General features: G+C 45.2%; 1 protein-coding gene across 3 annotated transcripts in view; it reads right to left on the reverse strand.

Annotated features, from left to right (window-relative positions):
• The window catches only part of ZNF827 (zinc finger protein 827), a 181,100-nt gene that overhangs the window by 76,315 nt on the left and 87,073 nt on the right, over window positions 1-17,712 (reverse strand). For all 3 annotated transcript variants that reach the window (XM_081246985.1, XM_081246986.1, XM_081246987.1), the window contains exons 6-7: window positions 7,725-7,964; window positions 5,231-5,288 (exon numbers count right to left, since the gene is read on the reverse strand). In XM_081246985.1, coding sequence (XP_081103111.1) covers window positions 5,231-5,288; window positions 7,725-7,964 — 298 coding nt within the window. The remainder of the gene's footprint in view (window positions 1-5,230; window positions 5,289-7,724; window positions 7,965-17,712) is intronic.

A 17,712-nucleotide genomic window follows, 5' to 3' on the forward strand; every position in this document is an offset into this window, starting at 1 on the left:
AAGGTACCTTACTGGGTGTGTGGGGGGGGTGGGTACTTAACATCACAAACAAAGATTTACATATTTATTATGACAGTATTCCAATAGATGGCAGTGTCTTGAGCAAAGGCGCTTTTAAAACTTTTCAATGGCCCACAAACCAGCTTTGACTTCACCAAAAAAGCATTGAATGTCCTAACTGGAGGGATTCTACGAAATTAGTAGCAATTTCCATTTTTTAGAAACAAAATTCTGTGCCTTTAATTTTAACGTTAGAAAATATAAAGGGTAAAGAGACTATAGGGAGAGCTACTCAAAAATCACCAATTTCATTTGCTCTGTTTCCTGTTTATTTTCTTAATTGCTTCCATCTAATCCAGTGTTCTTTATGTGTAATCTTTTACTTCTTAAGGTAATGGAGCATTGTTCTCTTATGCCTTCTAAAAAATGAAAAGGGGAAATTGCACAAATTGAAGCAGCACATCACGCTCGTACAAATTTGTGCAATTTCTATTACTGACTCATAAATATTTAAGGACAGGCAGCCAAACAATCACACAGGAAAATTCTATATTGGACACTTCCAAGTACGTATGTCTTTTAGTAAACTCTGTAAGTGCCATTATCTAAATCACAGAAAAATAGCCTGCATTTCAAATTCTGAAAATTGGGCAAATTAAATGTTGGTCGGCACGGCATGATATGACTCTACCTTTCTGATTTTCCCACTTCTGCTTTTTGTCTAGTAATGGAGAAAAAAACAATTCAGGTAAATACTTCCTTGCTTTTGGAATAGAGCAAGCCGGGTGTGAGAAGTTTTTCTTATAGGCCTGAAATCTTATAGCCCCATGGATGCTGAATTATTAATGGGGAAGAGAGAGAACAAATAACCAAGAGAGGGTTCTTGGCAGCCATTGTTTGAAGTTCATGGTGTTACACAACATTGAGCATGTCCAATTCACCTGCCAGGAGCTATCTGATTCTTACTCTAGGGTTCCATTTTCCTATTTCGATCTTATCCAGCATCTGGCTGGGTGATGGTCCATGTCAGAAGATGTAGATCTTCTTTTTATTCCATTAAACTTTGGGATCTGGTTATGATATCATGCCTCATATATTTTCATCTACAAATGATCCTATTAGCTGGCTATCTGCTCCCAGCAGAACCTAGGGTTGTGCTGGGAAAGGAAATCGAAAAATCAAGGTTGCATTAGTCTCTTAAGCATTCAGTCCTTCTGTTCTCATGGGTCTGGGCGTACCTTCTCCCCATCTCATTTGTCAGGTAGAATGGCATTAAGAATGCCACAGGCTATCTCAAAGGGGGCGCACAGACTTCTTTACACTTAGGTTGAATTTTCTAGACTCTAAGGTTCAACAGGCAGAAGAACTGCTGTTTAGCATTTACAGTGAAGCTCCAGCTGAAGGACTGATTCAGTGGAGGTGCTCCTAGGAGGGCACAGACAAGGGTGGAAGCAGGGGTAAGGTCAAGGCATTGGTGAGCAGGACCAGATGATCCAATCATCCCGGCTGCTAAGTAGATTGATTTCTCTGCCTGGCCACATGGGATACCCTGGTGGATGGTTTTCTCCTTTACTTTTGGGAAGATGATCCTAACTGAAGCAGCTGAGTCTAAGTTGTTAGGATCATTTTTTTAAAAGGCATTCTCAAACCAGTTCTTCGAATGATGTCTAGGACTTGCTTCAAAATAATCTATGGGGACGAAGAACAAAAGGAAGGGATGGGTGAAACATGAATTGGTCACGAATGGATAATTATTTAAACTCGATCGTGGGTACATTCTCTGTTCTTGTATCTGTTGGAAATTTTCCATTGTAAGAGTTTTTGAAAAATGACGTCAAGAGCCAATGATCCAGAAACTTGCTAGTTATCAGTTTCAACCCTTTGCTTCACCTAGACCTTCTTTTAAAAAATGGCTAACAAGGAATGCTGTCCAACATCCTTTTCTCTTTCCATGTCTCCCCATCTTATAATCGAGGCATTAACAAACAGCCGAATGGCCCATGGACAGCTGTGACGAGGGAGGACTGGATGAGGAGAGGGGTGCCGTCATCAGCCCTCATGGGATGAGGAGTTACCTGTACGCACATCCACGGGCTTCCTGTTGCCTTGGTGCCCGGACGTGGTAACCAGCACCCCCCTATCTCATTGGTAAGCACACATCGGAACTGCCAGAGACAGAGCGTTGCACACTTGGGTTGCTACACTTTTTCTTCATTCTTGTGTTTGGCGTGAGAGTCAAGATTAATAACGATTAACAACAGTGGGGAAAGTTGTGGGTTGATAAAGAACAGAGAGAGAATCAGAGAGAATCCGTTTCTCTTCTCAGCGTTGCACGTCTCTTTTCTCCTCTGGTTCCCCTGGATCCCCAGACCCCAGAGGCAGATCTCACTGAGTGGAAGGGCTCAGGCACCCATCAGCATTTGGAAGTGCCTGATCTCAATACTGCGCTGAGGCCGGCGTCCAAGGCTGCCTTTCACAAGTCAACTATCTTGAATGTGCCCAGCAACTCTGAAACATGGACAATTCCGAACTTTGATGCCCATGATGAGCCATCACTCTGGACAGGTAGCTTCTTCCAGGAAATCAAACGTGGGAAATCTGATAACTAACCAAACATCCCACTAAGTACTTAAAAAATCTGGAGGGATGGGAAGTTGGAGGCTCGATGTAAATCTTTCTGGTAAGTATCACAGATCATACCCTAAAACATAACCCCAGTAGCGGACCTTGTGCAGACCTCTTCCGAAAATAAGAGTTTCTTCCAAAACGGGAATCAAAAAAGAAGAGAGTTGGCGTTTTTTTCCCCTTATTTCTGCTATCGGTTAACTCAGGTTAAAGAGGATTTCTTGGCAAAGGCAGCCTGATTCTATTCCACCTGAAGTAATGAGGTGAGAAGGTAAAAAGAGATCTCTTTGAGGAGAGGCTAATTGGGCAAGTTGCCTACTCAAAGGAAAAATAAAAACACACCAAGGATTTTGTAGAAGAACAAGAAACCAAGAAACCTACAACACTGATTTCTGAACACCACATTGTAGGGGTGGGGAACCTCATAGGAAGCACCTCTTGTTTTGCTTTGGGCAAAAGATCTGATTTGGATCTCTTCTTACGCATAATCTCCCAGCAACCGGAGAATTTAAGGATTGCTTCGTTTTTTGCCAAATGGCTAAAAAAAAAAAACCCTCTCTTCTATCCTGTAATTATGCTTCAGCTCCAGCCAAGGCATCCGAGGCTAGGAGGTATTGTACATTTCACTTGTTTGGGGCTAGTTCAAACCTCCTCTTACCTCATCCCAGAGAACACCTGAAAAGCATAATAACAGGGTCTCGCAGCATACCTTTCTGCTAGGTAAATATTATCATGTAATCTTAAAGAGCCGGCAGAAAGCCTCCATAGGAGCTGGGGCTGGGGTCCTGCCCAGATCCCCTTTACCACACTGGTGCACTCACCCCGCATCCCCAGGGGTGCCGGCTGCTCGTAGTGAGAACTGCCCTCACCGTTGGAGCCCCCCTCACCTGGTGGGCTACACATCCCCTGATGAAGTTAGTGCATACTGAGGGGGGACCAAGAGCTGGCCCCCTTACCTCAAGGCAGGATTTACTCTGTGGTGCAATTCATGCTCCAGAATTCTCTGCGGGAGACAACCGGCCCTAGAATCCTTGCTCAGCTCCCCTGCCCTCTCCAGCCTCATCGCATCCCTGCAGGTCTCTCTGAGAGCACGCCCAATAACACACCTGCACAGGGATTCCTGCCTCGGGCTCTGCTTCTAGGGAACCTGACCTGTGACACTTCAGGAAGCCTAGGGAAGCAACTTAAAATGGACACCTCTTATTTTTAATCTGCCGTCTTGCGATGTCTACCAATCTGGCCCATTTCATGTGTTTAGACTCACAAACATAAGCATAGATAGCAAAAAAAAAAAAAAAAAAAAAGCCTTAGGATTACATGGAGAAGGCAGGCTGGACTCTACAGTAGCTCACATCTCCTATTTGGGCATCCAACTGAACAGACAAAGTCCCCTGTCCATCCCCCAGACCCCTTTCCCAACACAACGCACAGACCAGATAGAAAGACTCATTTCCCATCTGCGTACTTATACACGGAGGCAAGCCTAACCCCACGCTTGGGTTGGAGTCAGATTCTGCCCCTAATACTATATAAACCCTGTGCGAAGCAAGCTGACTCTATTTTAATTACTGTTTAATATTCGATAGCCCCAAATTCCGATTCACAGAGTTAAAAAGAAGCAAAAACTCGCGTTAAGGTTCAAATGAACACCGTTCATGTGCCCGGTGATGGTCCGAGGTCGACTCATATCACATCCAAAGGAAAAACACTTGATCTTCCGTCACAAGAATTAAATCACAAAACCAATCAACGGCTCCCAGGAGGAAGAATCTAAGTTTGCTCAGGAAAGTAAAGTTCCTTGACTTAAAGCCTGCCGAGGGGGACACTACCTCTCCCCTGAGCTCCCTTTCCACAGAGGTGGGTCTGCGCTTGTTGGCACCTGCCCGCAACAGTTCAGGTCTGGGTGGTTACAAGCCTCAGGATGGGTGGCAGCGCTGGCTGGTCCCCTTTTCCTTTCAGACGGCAGACTGGTGGGCAGCCCGCCCTGGCTGACCTTGTCTTAAACTGCCTTTGGCAAATGGAAAGCTTCCTCAACCTACAGTTGCTGGTGATGTCAGTTTTCCTGCAGTTTCTGAAAGCATTGTCTTTCTTCTGCTTTTTACATTTTTGCCCTTCTAACAGTGCAGTGAGTTAAAAAGCTGGGATGTCCCTGGTGACACGTTATCAGTCCACAGCTGCAAAGCTACTTAGGAACACAGTTCAACCTCGGTATACCCACCGACTGAGGCTTTTCCTGAGATACAGACCCAGCTCCCAAATACAGCCCTGACACCCACTTCAACTCTCCGTCAGGAAACTTCTGCCAGGAGGATAATATTATCTACTTCACACAATCATGGTAAGGAATAAAAAAATAATAGCATAAGGAAAACTCTCCAGCAAAGTGACACATTTAGACGTTTAATAACTATGAATGGCCTTCCCCCTTGGTGTCCTTTGCGTTTTGTGTTGTTTCCACCAACCAAAGTTCAAACACAAAAGGATGATAAAGGGGTGACTTTTGAACCCAGTGGGAGAGGACGGTTTGGGGAATGTCGCTCAAACTGTGACGTGGGCCTCACGGCCCCGAGAGGGAGTGTTCCAAGGGGACTCCACAGTGGCCTACCTGGTGGTCGTCCGGATGGTGTTTTCTTTCGTGTGAGTGTGCTCTTTGCTCACCTTCTCTGTAAAGAGAAAGGATGAAACAGACACCTCTTAGGTTGTTCTGACTCGATCTGTGTGTTTAAGGCTGAAGCAGAAACATCCTCCACATTCCTCTTTCTCTGTTGTGGTTTTCTTTTGGTTTCTTTTTTAAACATTCAAACCCTTCCTGTCTTAGTGGTAAAGACAGGCAACAAAAGCATGTCGATAGCATCCACCAAAACAGTTGATTAAAAACCAATCAAAGGGAAAGAGTTACTAACAAAGTACAACTGTGTTGTCTGATTTTCATCAGGCCTCCGTAAGTACATGTACACACACACACACACACACACACACACAGATGTGCATAAAGATAGTTATTTCTCTTATATTTTTCCCCAGCTGAAAATGTCTGCTTTTCTCTGATTCAGCATGAAAACTGCAGTTGTTGCAACTGTTCCGCTTCTGACTTGGATGACAACCTTTAAGCATTCTGTATTGTCAGGCCCCTTTGTGAGACGGGATATAAAAACAAACGTAAGACCTCTGGGTGCAATAGTCATCGAGTGCACGTTCTGATAAATGTCACAGGGGACAAAAAATATCATTAGACAAGAGGAGGTAAACTCTCCCTTACACTGTCTTGAGGTCTGAATCCACCAGCTGTCAGAAATTATTTAATTAGCTTTCAGGAACACAAAAGTTGACCTCCGGTCTTCCCCATCCAGTTCAAATGTACGGATTCTGCCCTGACTTTCACAGCTCTTGGTGGCTTCTTTTAAGTCTCCAGAGGAAACCTGGCCACCTCTACAAGGGGTTCAGATTTCAACAGCAGGGCAAGTGAAAAACTCCTAATCTTACGGATTTGGGGGAAAATTTTAAACAAAGATTTACGCTGTCCCGTGCTTTTTAACACTGGCCTGAAGCTGCTGTGTGCATATTTGCGTGGACAATTCCTTTCTGTCCATTCAACAGTGACAATGAGGGTGAATTTGGATTCACAGGCAGTGTTCTCTCAGAGAGCAGGAAATCGGGGCTAAATGACTTGCTTGAGGTCACCCAGGCAGTCAGTGACAGCGCCAGGGTGAGAACTCTCAGACACAAAGTTTTTAGCTGATAGTAGACCATGATAATGTACTGCTAGAGACAGAGACTTTTTGAAAAGAATCACACTGGCCTCACTTGTGCAAATTTGAACTGCTACATCATTTTCAAAGTTATATTGTTTTTAGAGATGCTTTCAGCCTGTTTTTTTGTTTTTTTTTAAAGAAAAGCATCTTGCATGTTTGGAGTTTTTTTGGAACTTGCAAAGATCTATGTGGCCTATTCAAATTTACTGACTTAACTGTTTCCACCTCTCTGAGCTCTGCACAAACACAGTCCTTGTTTGAGAACTCCGAGGCTGCCATTTTCGGCACCAACTGATAACTTCACAGCTATCGGGGCGTGTCATGAGGCCAATGAGAAGGTGAGCTATCATGATGCCTTGCAGATCCTAGCTTCTTTCCTCTTTTCCGGTATTTTTCTTAGGGGAGAAAAGTCAATACTTAAATAATGAGGCATTTAATGGGTGTTTTAAATCTGTTAGCCATAACAAAACAGAGTTTATCAAATATTAGTAACAAACTCTACTGATGCCTGAATTTCAGTATGTAGGCCAGTGCTTGACCAAGGACAAAGTATCTGTATTTCTATATAAGTCTGAATCTTATATGAGTCTCCTTGATCCATCTCAATCACATTCAAGCAATAACAGCACATTAAATTTGGTAAGGACAAAGAGCATGCAGCTTGAATGAGGTGATAAAGGGAACAACTTAGGCTCTAGGACCCTCACCTATTCTATCAAGACACTTAGCTGAGCTAGAATAGGTGATTCCTTAGCTTTTTAATAGGTGATCACTTAGCTGATTCCAAAACGTTGACTTCTGAGTATTTGAAGTAGAAAAAGTTGGTTTACAGGAAATGTTCTACTATGTTATAGCTGGAAAAGGGTCCTCACAGGGTCCTTCCCCTTTCCTTGATTTTTTTTTCTTTTTGGCAAGATACCGTAAAATCTCATTAATTCCGACCACACTAATTTGGAATTCACAGTAACTCAGTCACTGTTGGAGTAAATTGAAGTTTATCTTTTGCACATTAGGAAAAAAAAAAAAAAGGCTGTTAATCAGATCAACTGCCTAAACAAAATTAGAGGTGAGACGTTTAGTCCAGGCAACAGGGATCATTTGCACGGAGTTGAATAGAGTTCTAATTTCAAATGATTCTTAACTATTTACTAAAGAAAGTTTGGCAGGAGTTCTACCTGGCAGCATTTGATGAACTCTTCGTTCGAGAGGTGGTATACACGTTAAAGTAACAAAATGGATTTCTGTCTAAAAAAATCCTATAATGCAGGTGTTTTTACTTCGTTAGAGTGGCTTTCCCTCTAATTAGTCCCCATTATTGACTTTTTTTTTTTCCTCGAGGAAACGTACCTGACAGTTGAAAAAGAAGCTCGGAAGCCATCTTCACAGAGATGTCCTGACTGAAGAGGTTTCTCTCTGGGGGCACTCTGCCTTCTGGCATCTTCTGTAATGGTTCCGTTTTCTCTCGCCCAATTAAAGTGCTATAGCCAACACTGCGGCTGGGTGATACTGAGGCCTGCGAGTCCTGGATGTCCACCTCCATGGGTTCCTCTTTAATCTTCACCATCTGAGTGTCCTTGTAGCTTTCCGCTGCAAACAGGTGAATGAAGAACAAAAACGCCAGAGTTTCTTAATTCTGAACCAAACCCAGTTTCTAATCACAGAGAGAACTACGAGGCTTGAGTCAGGGTGCAGTTTAGAAGACAGCGCCGTGGCACACTGGAACACAGTTCGAAAAACTTCTACTTTAATCCATCTGGTTTCCAGAAAAGGAAGGAATCTGAAGCTCAGAGAAATCAGGGGACTTGCCCACGGCCACACAAATGGCAGCAGAACCAGGCCTGCTGCTACAGATCTAGAACCAGGTTTCTTGACCAAAGTCTCCCAGTCACTCCCACACACTCCCTCCTCTCTGCCATGGTGCTTCCAGGACTTACAGAGAACACGGTGAATATCTGTCCTTGTTTTATAATGTACTGAATTTCAGTGAATCAATTAAGAGCAAGCATACTCATACTATGATTTTCTCCCTCTATTTGGAAAGCTCTGATCAATGTTTTTTTCTTTCTCTTCTAGGGCACCTAAATTAATCAGGGATAAATAGGGTTGATTCCACTGAGACGTTTACACCTTGCTGAAAGCTAGTGATCCTCAAGACCACCTAGGATGTTAATTGCAGGCCAAGGATGAACACTTAGAAAAACAGCAATCTCACAAGTTATAATAACAGTTCAACTTACTGACTGCTCTGGCTTTAGGTGTGGCTATTGAACATTTGGTCTTTCGTTTGAAACATACATTTACTTTGCAAGGCTGGAGTGTCTTTATGTTCATATGTTCCTTAGCTAATGAGAGAACATCTTGGAAACAAGGTGGGACAATTAGCCCAGCTATTAATCTGGGTCACTTTAAAATAAGGCCACACTTTCAAATTGGTAAGCATTTATTAGTTATTACTGTGTCCTCAGCATTCTGGAAAACACAAAAACCAAAAAAGGATTTGATAGATAGACAGACAGACAGATAGATAGATAGGTAGGGTAGTGGGTTGAATCGTGGCCCCCCAAAAAGATATGACTATGTCATAACCCCAGGAACTTGTGAATGTGACCTTATATGGAAAAAAGGTATTTGTAGATGTGACCAAGGTAAGGATCTCAAGATAAGATGATCCTGGATTATCCAGGTGGGCCCTAAATCCAATGAGAAGTGTCCATAGAATAGACAGAAGAGGACAAGACACAGACACAGTGGAAAAGGCCACGTGAGGACAGCGACCGTGCTGTAAGACTGACTGTCTGTGTCTCCCCTCCAAATTAATATGCTGAAACCTAATCACCAGTGTGACTATATTTGGAAGTGGGGCCTTTGGGAGGTGATTAGGTCATGAGGGAAGAGTCCTCAAGGATGGGGGTTTGTGCCCTTATAAAGAAGAGCCCGGACAGCTCCCTCGCCCCTTCCTGCATGTGAGGACACAGTGCAGAGATGCCTGACAATGAACCAGGAAGAGGGCTGTCACCTGACCGTGCTGGCACCCTGACCCTCGACTTCCAGATGCCAGAACTGTGAGAAATACCTCTCTGTTGTTTACAAGCTACCCAGTCTATGATGTTCTGTTAAAGCAGCCGGAACGGATTAAGAGAGACTGGAGTTTTGCTGCCACAAGCTAAGGATTACCTGGTGTCACCAGAAGCTAGAAGGAGCAAGGAAAGATTCTCCCCTAGAACCTTCAGATTTCAGACTTCTGGCCCCCTTTTCTGTTGTTTTAAGCTACGAAGTTTGTGGTAATTTGTGACGGATGGATGGATAGATCGACAGATATAACTATAAGAGGCAACATAAAGCAGGTGCTGATCTTGGGACAGTTAGGAGACATGACAGGGGAAATCTCATTGCTATAAGCTGCGTAGTCAGAGAAAGCTACACACTTCTTGCCAAGTATGAGGCAGGTGAAAGTCAAGTACATGCATACTTTATTGATTTGCAATAAAGAAGACAGTGGAGTACTTTTAATTAAATGATTCCAATTAATATGGTGCTATCCATAAGATCTCATGTAAGAAGTGTGCTAATTGTGCTTTTTTTCTTCCTGACATATTACACATGCTTCTCAGAGAAAACGACTTGTTTTTTGTCAGCAACTAAACTGCAGGCAACTGTTATATTTAATTTAGATCCTTTCCCCCTCCCTGTATTCCTGCCAAGCTGTTTTTTTTCTTTTTTCTCTGCATGTCTGTGAAGCTCAGAAAAACCAAGTCCATTGATTCAATCATGCTTAAAAAAAAAAAAAAAGGAAGAATATAAAGCTTTCCAAGTTACATGCCTGGCTTCTCTGCCTTTATTTCTAGTCCCTGATTCTTTCTTGAGTACTGACGACACCCCCTGTCCACTTAGGGATTTGGGGACCTGACAGCCATCCTGACCTTCCCTTAGATCACCCATAGGTGCAGTCACCACACACAGTGCCCTCTTTGTGTCCCCTCAAACTACTTAGGATTTGGAAAATAAACAGTGGGGTCAGTGTCACAGGTACATAATGATGTCTCTGAACCTTGCAAGTCATTCCAAGGCCTGAAGACAAACACAAAGGGATACTAGAAAGAGATTCGTTTTGTTAAAAAAATAAAAATCTCAACAACATAAAAAGAGCAAAGCTAGAAAGAAGCTCCATTATTTATATCCCCCAAGCCCCCTTTCCCCCAGCTTTGCCCCTGGATTAAAAACCACCTGGCTCTCTGGTGGCGCAGTGGTTAAGAATCTGCCTACCAATGCAGGGAACACGGGTTCGAGCCCTGGTCTGGGAAGATCCCACATGCCGTGGAGCAACTAAGCCCGTGCTCCAAAACTACTGAGCCTGCGCTCTAGAGCCCGCGAGCCACAACTACTGAGCCCACGTGCCACAACTACTGAAGCCTGCACGCCTAGAGCCTGTGCTCCGCAACGAGACAAGCCACTGCAATGAGAAGCCCGCGCACCACAAGGAAGAGTAGCCCCCACTCTCCGCAACTAGAGAAAGCCTGCGCGCAGCAACAAAGACCCAATGCAGCCAAAAATAAATTAATTAATTAATTTAAACAAAAAAACGCACCTGGCTATTTGTGCCACTGGATTTAATGAAATCAGTTTTTCAAAGCTACTTGGGATAATTTCAAGTATGACTTTCCATGAAGTGCTTTCCGCTCTTCCTTATGACAACTCTTGACTTTTCAACAATGCACAAAACACTGATCACTGAGTGAAGTAAGTCGGAAAGAGAAAAACAAATACTGTATGCTAACACATATACAGAGAATCTAAAAAAAAAAGGTCATGAAGAACCTAGGGGCAGGATGGGAATAAAGACGCAGACCTACTAGAGAATGGACATGAGGACACGTGGAGGGGGAAGGGTAAGCTGTGACAAAGTGAGAGAGTGGCATGGACATATATACACTACCAAATGTAAAATAGATAGCTAGTGGGAAGCAGCTGCATAGCACAGGGAGATCAGCTCGGTGCTTTGTGTCCACCTAGAGGGGTGGGATAGGGAGGGTGGGAGGGAGATGCAAGAGGGAGGAGATATGGGGATATATGTATATGTATAGCTGATTCACTTTGTTATAAAGCAGAAACTAACACACCATTGTAAAGCAATTATACTCCAATAAAGATGTTAAAAAAACCTTTAGCATTTGTAATCTACCCGACAGACTCCAGACTCACCGAGAAGACTTTTCAAACTGACATCTCAATGGGCAAGTGAGACATAATTCAATAAATATTTTTAAACTCCTTGCTCTTGTATGCAATAGCATCATTGCCAAGTGTTTTCTTGCCTTTTTTTTAAAAGCAGGTTTCTCAACCTCAGCCCTATGGACATTTGAAGCCAGATACTTCTTTGCGGTGGGAGGCTGTGCTGTGCACTGTAGGGTGTTTCGCACATCTCTGGCCTCTACTCTCTACATACGAGGAGTGCCAGCCCCCTAGCTGTGACAACTACAAGTAACTCCAGACATCGCCAGTGTCCTCTGGAGGACAAAACCACAGCTGTAAAGTTTTTGCCGCACTCTTGTTTTCACCCCTTCTCCTCTCTCCGCCCCCATTTAATCAGCATCCAAGGCAAAGCAGAAAGAAGCAGCTCCTCCTAAGTTCCAACTTGGTTGATCACCATCTCAGGCCAGCTTGTCGAGGATGCAGGAGGCAGCTGACTTGGGAACAGAGTTTCTGCTACAGATCCCACTTGGTCCCCAGGCCAGCTCGCTCCCTGTTGCCTGGTGCATCCTAACATACATAGCAACGGTTGAATACCTCACTCCACTCACTCTTAGCTTTGACTCCCACGCCACAAATATTAATTCAACTCCAGCAGGCTCTACCGCTACTTCAAGAGAGAACCTGGCACATGGGAAGAGATGAGAGAGTGTTAACAGTGCCTGATGCCTGGGAGGGGGTGTAGGTGACTGTTTACTGCAACGCTTATTTGTATTCTGCAATTTTTCTGTGATGAATATGGATATCTTGTCATTCACCTAAATTTTTTTTTAAATGGAAAACACATACGCCCATAAAAAGATGCTATTTCCTCTTTAGAAGTGTACAGAACAGTGTGCACGTCTGGTAGCATTGGAAGAGTTGGTTCATGGCTCCAACAAGCCCTATTCAAACTCTGCTTGGCAACAGAAGGGAAAAAAAGCAACAGGAATGCCATAATACTGTTTTCTTTCCTGCCTTCATAAAAACAATGTATATTGGCTATCAAACTGGATTATTTCATTCATCAGTCACTCGGCCATTCTGTAATCTTTTTTCTTTTTTTTTAACATCTTTATTGGAGTGTAACTGCTTTACAATGGTGTGTTAGTTTCTGCTTTATAACAAAGTGAATCAGTTACACATATACATATATCCCCATATCTCCTCCCTCTTGTGTCTCCCTCCCTATCCCACCCCTCTAGGTGGTCACAAAGCACCAAACTGATCTCCCTGTGCTATGGGGCTGTTTCCCACTAGCTAGCTATTTTACATTTGGTAGTGTAGATATGTCCATGCCACTCTCTCACTTCATCCCAGCTTACCCTTCGCCCTCCCTGTGTCCTCAGGTCCATTCTCTACATCTGTGTCTTTATTCCTGTCCTGCCCCTAGGTGTAATCTTTTATCAGTGTCTACTATGTACTCAGAACTATGATAGATGATTCATGGGATTCAGAGACAAGTAAGACAAGGTTCTTGCCCTCAAGCAGTTTAAATCCAAATGGATGGATGATCAGATAAGTATCAACAGCCCTCTCATACAAGAAGTGAAATTAAAACACAGTGTGGGGGCTTCCCTGGTGGCGCAGTGGTTGGGAGTCCACCTGCCGATGCAGGGGACACGGGTTCGTGCCCTGTCTGGGAAGATCCCACATGCCGCAGAGCGGCTGGGCCCGTGAGCCATGGCCGCTGAGCCTGCGCGTCCGGAACCTGTGCTCCGCAACGGGAGAGGCCACAACAGTGAGAGGCCTGCGTACCGCAAAAAAAACCCAAAAACAACAACAACAACAAAAAAAACACAGTGTGGGAAGAGGAGTCGAGGAAGACCACGAACCACAGCACAAAGGTGGAATTGTACTTGACCGGGGGCGTCCAGGGAATACATATCACACTGTCCGTTCGGCAGGAGCGCCAACGTTGGGAGGTGGAGCTGGCTCCCTGGGTAAGCAGGACTCATGAGGTGTCAACGGAAAAGCAACTCTAGCTCTCTCTGCCGTTGTCTCTTTAAACCTGCCTGGTAGGAAAATGTTCCTCGCCTGGTCCTGGGTGAAATCTCAGTCAGGCCCATAACCCGATAATTCTTAGGTAATACAAAGCCTTACAGCCCTTTAAACAGCAGGAGAATGGTCTTGATTCAGAATTGAGAAGGCCCAACCCCACAGGTTAAGCCACAGTTCAGCCTTTCCACGAAGGTGACCCCAGCTCCTCCCTGGAGGGGCCCACAGGTCGCCTGTGACTGGGGGGAATGGTGGGTTCTGCACCCTCTCCCGTCTTCTCACATCCTCCCCAGCACTCTAGCTGCCCGTCCTGAACCCACAACTGGAGAAGCAGGAGAGGGGAGGGGAGGCAAAGCTCTTTCCTCGCTGACCCGACCTAGAATGGTTTTACCCTCTTGAGGCAAGCAGACATTTCTCTCATGGGATTCTCCCATCGGGTCTTCGGAGACCTTTAACTTGGCGGTGATCTCTCCCCGCGCTTCCTTTACCTGGCTGACGGGCCTCTAGCCTGGGCTCACTGATTTCCTCCACCGCCTGTGGGGATCCACCTGTGGGCCCCCATCTCAAGGCGGGCAAGGGTACCATCAACTCTCTAGGCAGACCCCCAGACAGCATTTAAGACAACACCCCTGTTGACCCTCCTGTGGGAATCCGGTCCACACCGGGGCCCCCTTATTTGATCACACAAAAAAGGGTGAGTTCAGGCCCCATGCAGCCCAGCAGCCACTCTCTTCCACGCAGACACCAAGGCAATTTGTCCTCTAGGTTCCCCAGGCTGACGTCAGGCACCAGGCCACCAGGCTCCCAACTGAGGAAAACATGGGACAAACTTCCCGGATGATGTCCCTCAAGCCGTGCTCTCTAGATTTGGGATGAGAGACTGGTACCCTTTCCTCCATCCGCAGTATCCTGCAGTGGGGGAATCACAGCCCATTTCTCTCCAAAAATCCCCTTGTCCAATCTTCAATAACCTCTCACTTTTATACTCTCTCCATTTGACCACGAGGTCCAAGAGGTGTGTGTGTGTGTGTGTTCAAATATACATAAGATGTATCTTTTTAACCATTTTTAAGCACACTGTTCAGTGGCATTAAGTATATTCACATAGTTGTGCAGCCATCACCATCATCCTTCTCCAGAAGTTTTCATCTTCCCCAACTGAAACTTTACCCATTAAACACTAACTCCCCATTTCCCCCTTCTCTCAGCCTCTGGCAACCATCATTCTACTTTCTGACTCTAGACCAGGAGTTTTCGTTTTTTGGTTTTTTTGTTTTTTTTGCAGTACACAGGCCTCTCACTGTTGTGGCCTCTCCCGTTGCGGAGCACAGGCTCCGGACGCGCAGGCTCAGCGGCCACAGCTCACGGGCCCAGCTGCTCCGCGGCATGTGGGATCTTCCCGGACCGGGGCACGAACCCGTGTCCCCTGCATCGGCAGGCAGACTCTCAACCACTGCACTACCAGGGAAGCCCCATATTTTTAAAAAAATTCTTCATGCTGTAACCTTGGTGCCGAAGCCAGATCTTCCATTTAACATACTGTTTAACAAAGAGCGTCAGATTATATTCCAGAGAAATTACACCGGAGAGGTAGCTAAGGGCAGAATATGGAAACTAAGATGCTGGGTCCAGAAGCCTGTCCTGAATGGGGAGCCAGCGAGGAGCCAGCCTTTGGGGGTCTTTGCTTGGAGAAGCAGCAAGATCAGATTACATTTCAGAAGGGCAATCTGGCAGGGACACTCGTACGGGATGAAGGGACCGGAGGAAACGGAAACGGGGCCGTTGATGGGGACTTGCAGTAATCCAAGCAACGAGGTGATGAGAGCCTGAACTAAAGGTCACGAGGGTAGAGAAGACTCACAAGATGTTCCAGAGGCTGAATGCAGAGGCACTGGTGGTAGACCGAATAAGAGTCTGAATCAAGAATGAAGAGACCAATGTGAGAGTAATTGTGAAGAAGCTTTGCGTATGGTCTGGACAAGGGAGAGGTGAGATTAAAAGAAAATAACAATTCTCTGACTTTTAAGCCTCTGAGATTTGGAAAATGCTATCAATAAGAGTAGAAAAACAGAAAAGTTCGGTCGGGGGGAAACATGAAGGAAGATTTTCATATCTATTTTGGCTAAGTATCTGTAATTCCTGCAGGAAGTAGAGGTCGTGATGGCTTAGAGGCAGTAAGAGAAGAATCACTAGTGACAGACAGATTGGAAGTCATCTGAATCCAAGGGACTGGGTGAGATCAGCAAGGGAGGTCAAGTAGAGAGCGGTGGATGGGGAGGAACTGTTACCATCTACTCCTACAGAGGAGGAAGAAGAAAAGAAGCAAGGACAGGGACTTCCCTGGTAGCACAGTGGTTAAGAATCCACCTGCCAATGCAGGGGACACGGGTTCGAGCCCTGGTCCGGGAAGATCCCACATGCCGCGGAGCAACTAAGCCCGTGTGCCACAACTACTGAGCCTGTGCTCTAGAGCTCGCGAGCCACAACTACTGAGCCCACGTGCCACAACTACTGAAGCTCACGTGCCCCAACTCCTGAGCCTGTGTGCCACAACTACTGAGCCCATGCACTTAGAGCCCGTGCTCCACAACAAGAGAAGCCACCTCAATGAGAAGCCTGCGCACCACAACGAAGAGTAGCCCCCGCTCACCGCAACTAGTGAAAGCCCGCGCACAGCAACGAAGACCCAACGCAGCCAAAAAAGAAAAAAAAATTTTTTTAATTAAAAAGAAGAGAGAATAGGCGGAGAGGGAGTGGTCCAGTATAGCAGCCACGTGCATAGAAAGCCAGAGAGAAGGGGGGTGAGGGCAGAGGCACCACCCACTCCTGCCCCAGGGCTCCTGCACCCATACAGTGATTCCTTAGTTTCTGCCCTACATAAAAGCCCCAGCCCCACTCTCCCTGCAGTACTGAACTATGCCAGCTGCCCGAATACGCCCGGCCATTCCTCATCTTATTCCCTCTTAAATACCCTGATAATTCCCTATACAGATTTCAAAATAACTTAGACGTCTCCTCTCTGAGCAGCCTTCCTTTATTTTCATCAGATGGCACCTTTCCCTCCTCGGTCCTACCTCTAGATTGCTCAGATCTTGCCAACATTGTACTGCGCTGCGGTTATTGTCTACAGATTTCACTTCCCCTGTGGACTGAATGCTCAGTGACAGCCTGGTTCTGATTCATCTTTCATCCCCAGACTTTGCACGTTTGATGCGATTAATAGCTGTTTGTCACATGCATCACCTGAGGCAGAACACACAGTAGGTGTGCAATGCTCCTCTCCCTTCCCTGACTGCCGGAGACACTCTGTCTGCTGCAGACACTCACGTATGCTATGAACTTGAAACAAAATACGAAAAGATGCAGCACCGGCAGTGGCACTGAAATAAAAAACAAAAATTGGCCATTCTCTCTCTGGACTGCCATCATGATCCTGAGCTAGTGTTTTTGAATAACAAGAAGCTTAAAAGAGCCTCTAGAAGCAATGCCAACGATGCCATCTGGAAACAATTCACTTTCTAGAGCGATACCCCCGTCAATCAGATAAATTAAAAATCTTTTATCTCCAACTTGCCATCCTCAAAGATACAAAGTTCTGGGTTGGGCACAAAAACATGGTCCAGGTAAAAGAAAAAGTGATCCCTGGAGGTGTCGGGTTCATTACTTAACACTTTGTGAACGACAATGCAGGTCAAAAGACCAAGTAAAGGGAAACAGATGACCAGGGACAAGAAAAGAGACTGCACGGTAACACCGCGCCATGGCAGTGCTTGGCTCACCGCTGGAATCTGATGAAGGCGAGCTGCTGTCTGTCTTTGCTTTCTCTTACTTAACTTTGTCCTTGCCAAAATCAGCTGCTCAATATTCTGTAATAACCTATATGGGAAAAGAATCTGAAAAACAATGGATATATGTATATGTATAACTGAATCACTTTGCTGTACACACGAAACCAATAGAACATTGTAAATCAACTATACTCCAATAAAAATTAAATTAAAAAAATAAATACCCTTAAGAAAAAGATGGAATGAAGAGATGGGCTGGGTTTCCTGGGTGGCAAAGGGAAAAGACCGAGCCCCAGCCCTGCTCGAGCAGGAACGGAAATGTT

Source organism: Mesoplodon bidens (genome assembly GCF_964165515.1).
Source record: "Mesoplodon bidens genome assembly, chromosome: 1".
In the NCBI taxonomy this organism is placed as follows: domain Eukaryota; kingdom Metazoa; phylum Chordata; class Mammalia; order Artiodactyla; family Ziphiidae; genus Mesoplodon; species Mesoplodon bidens.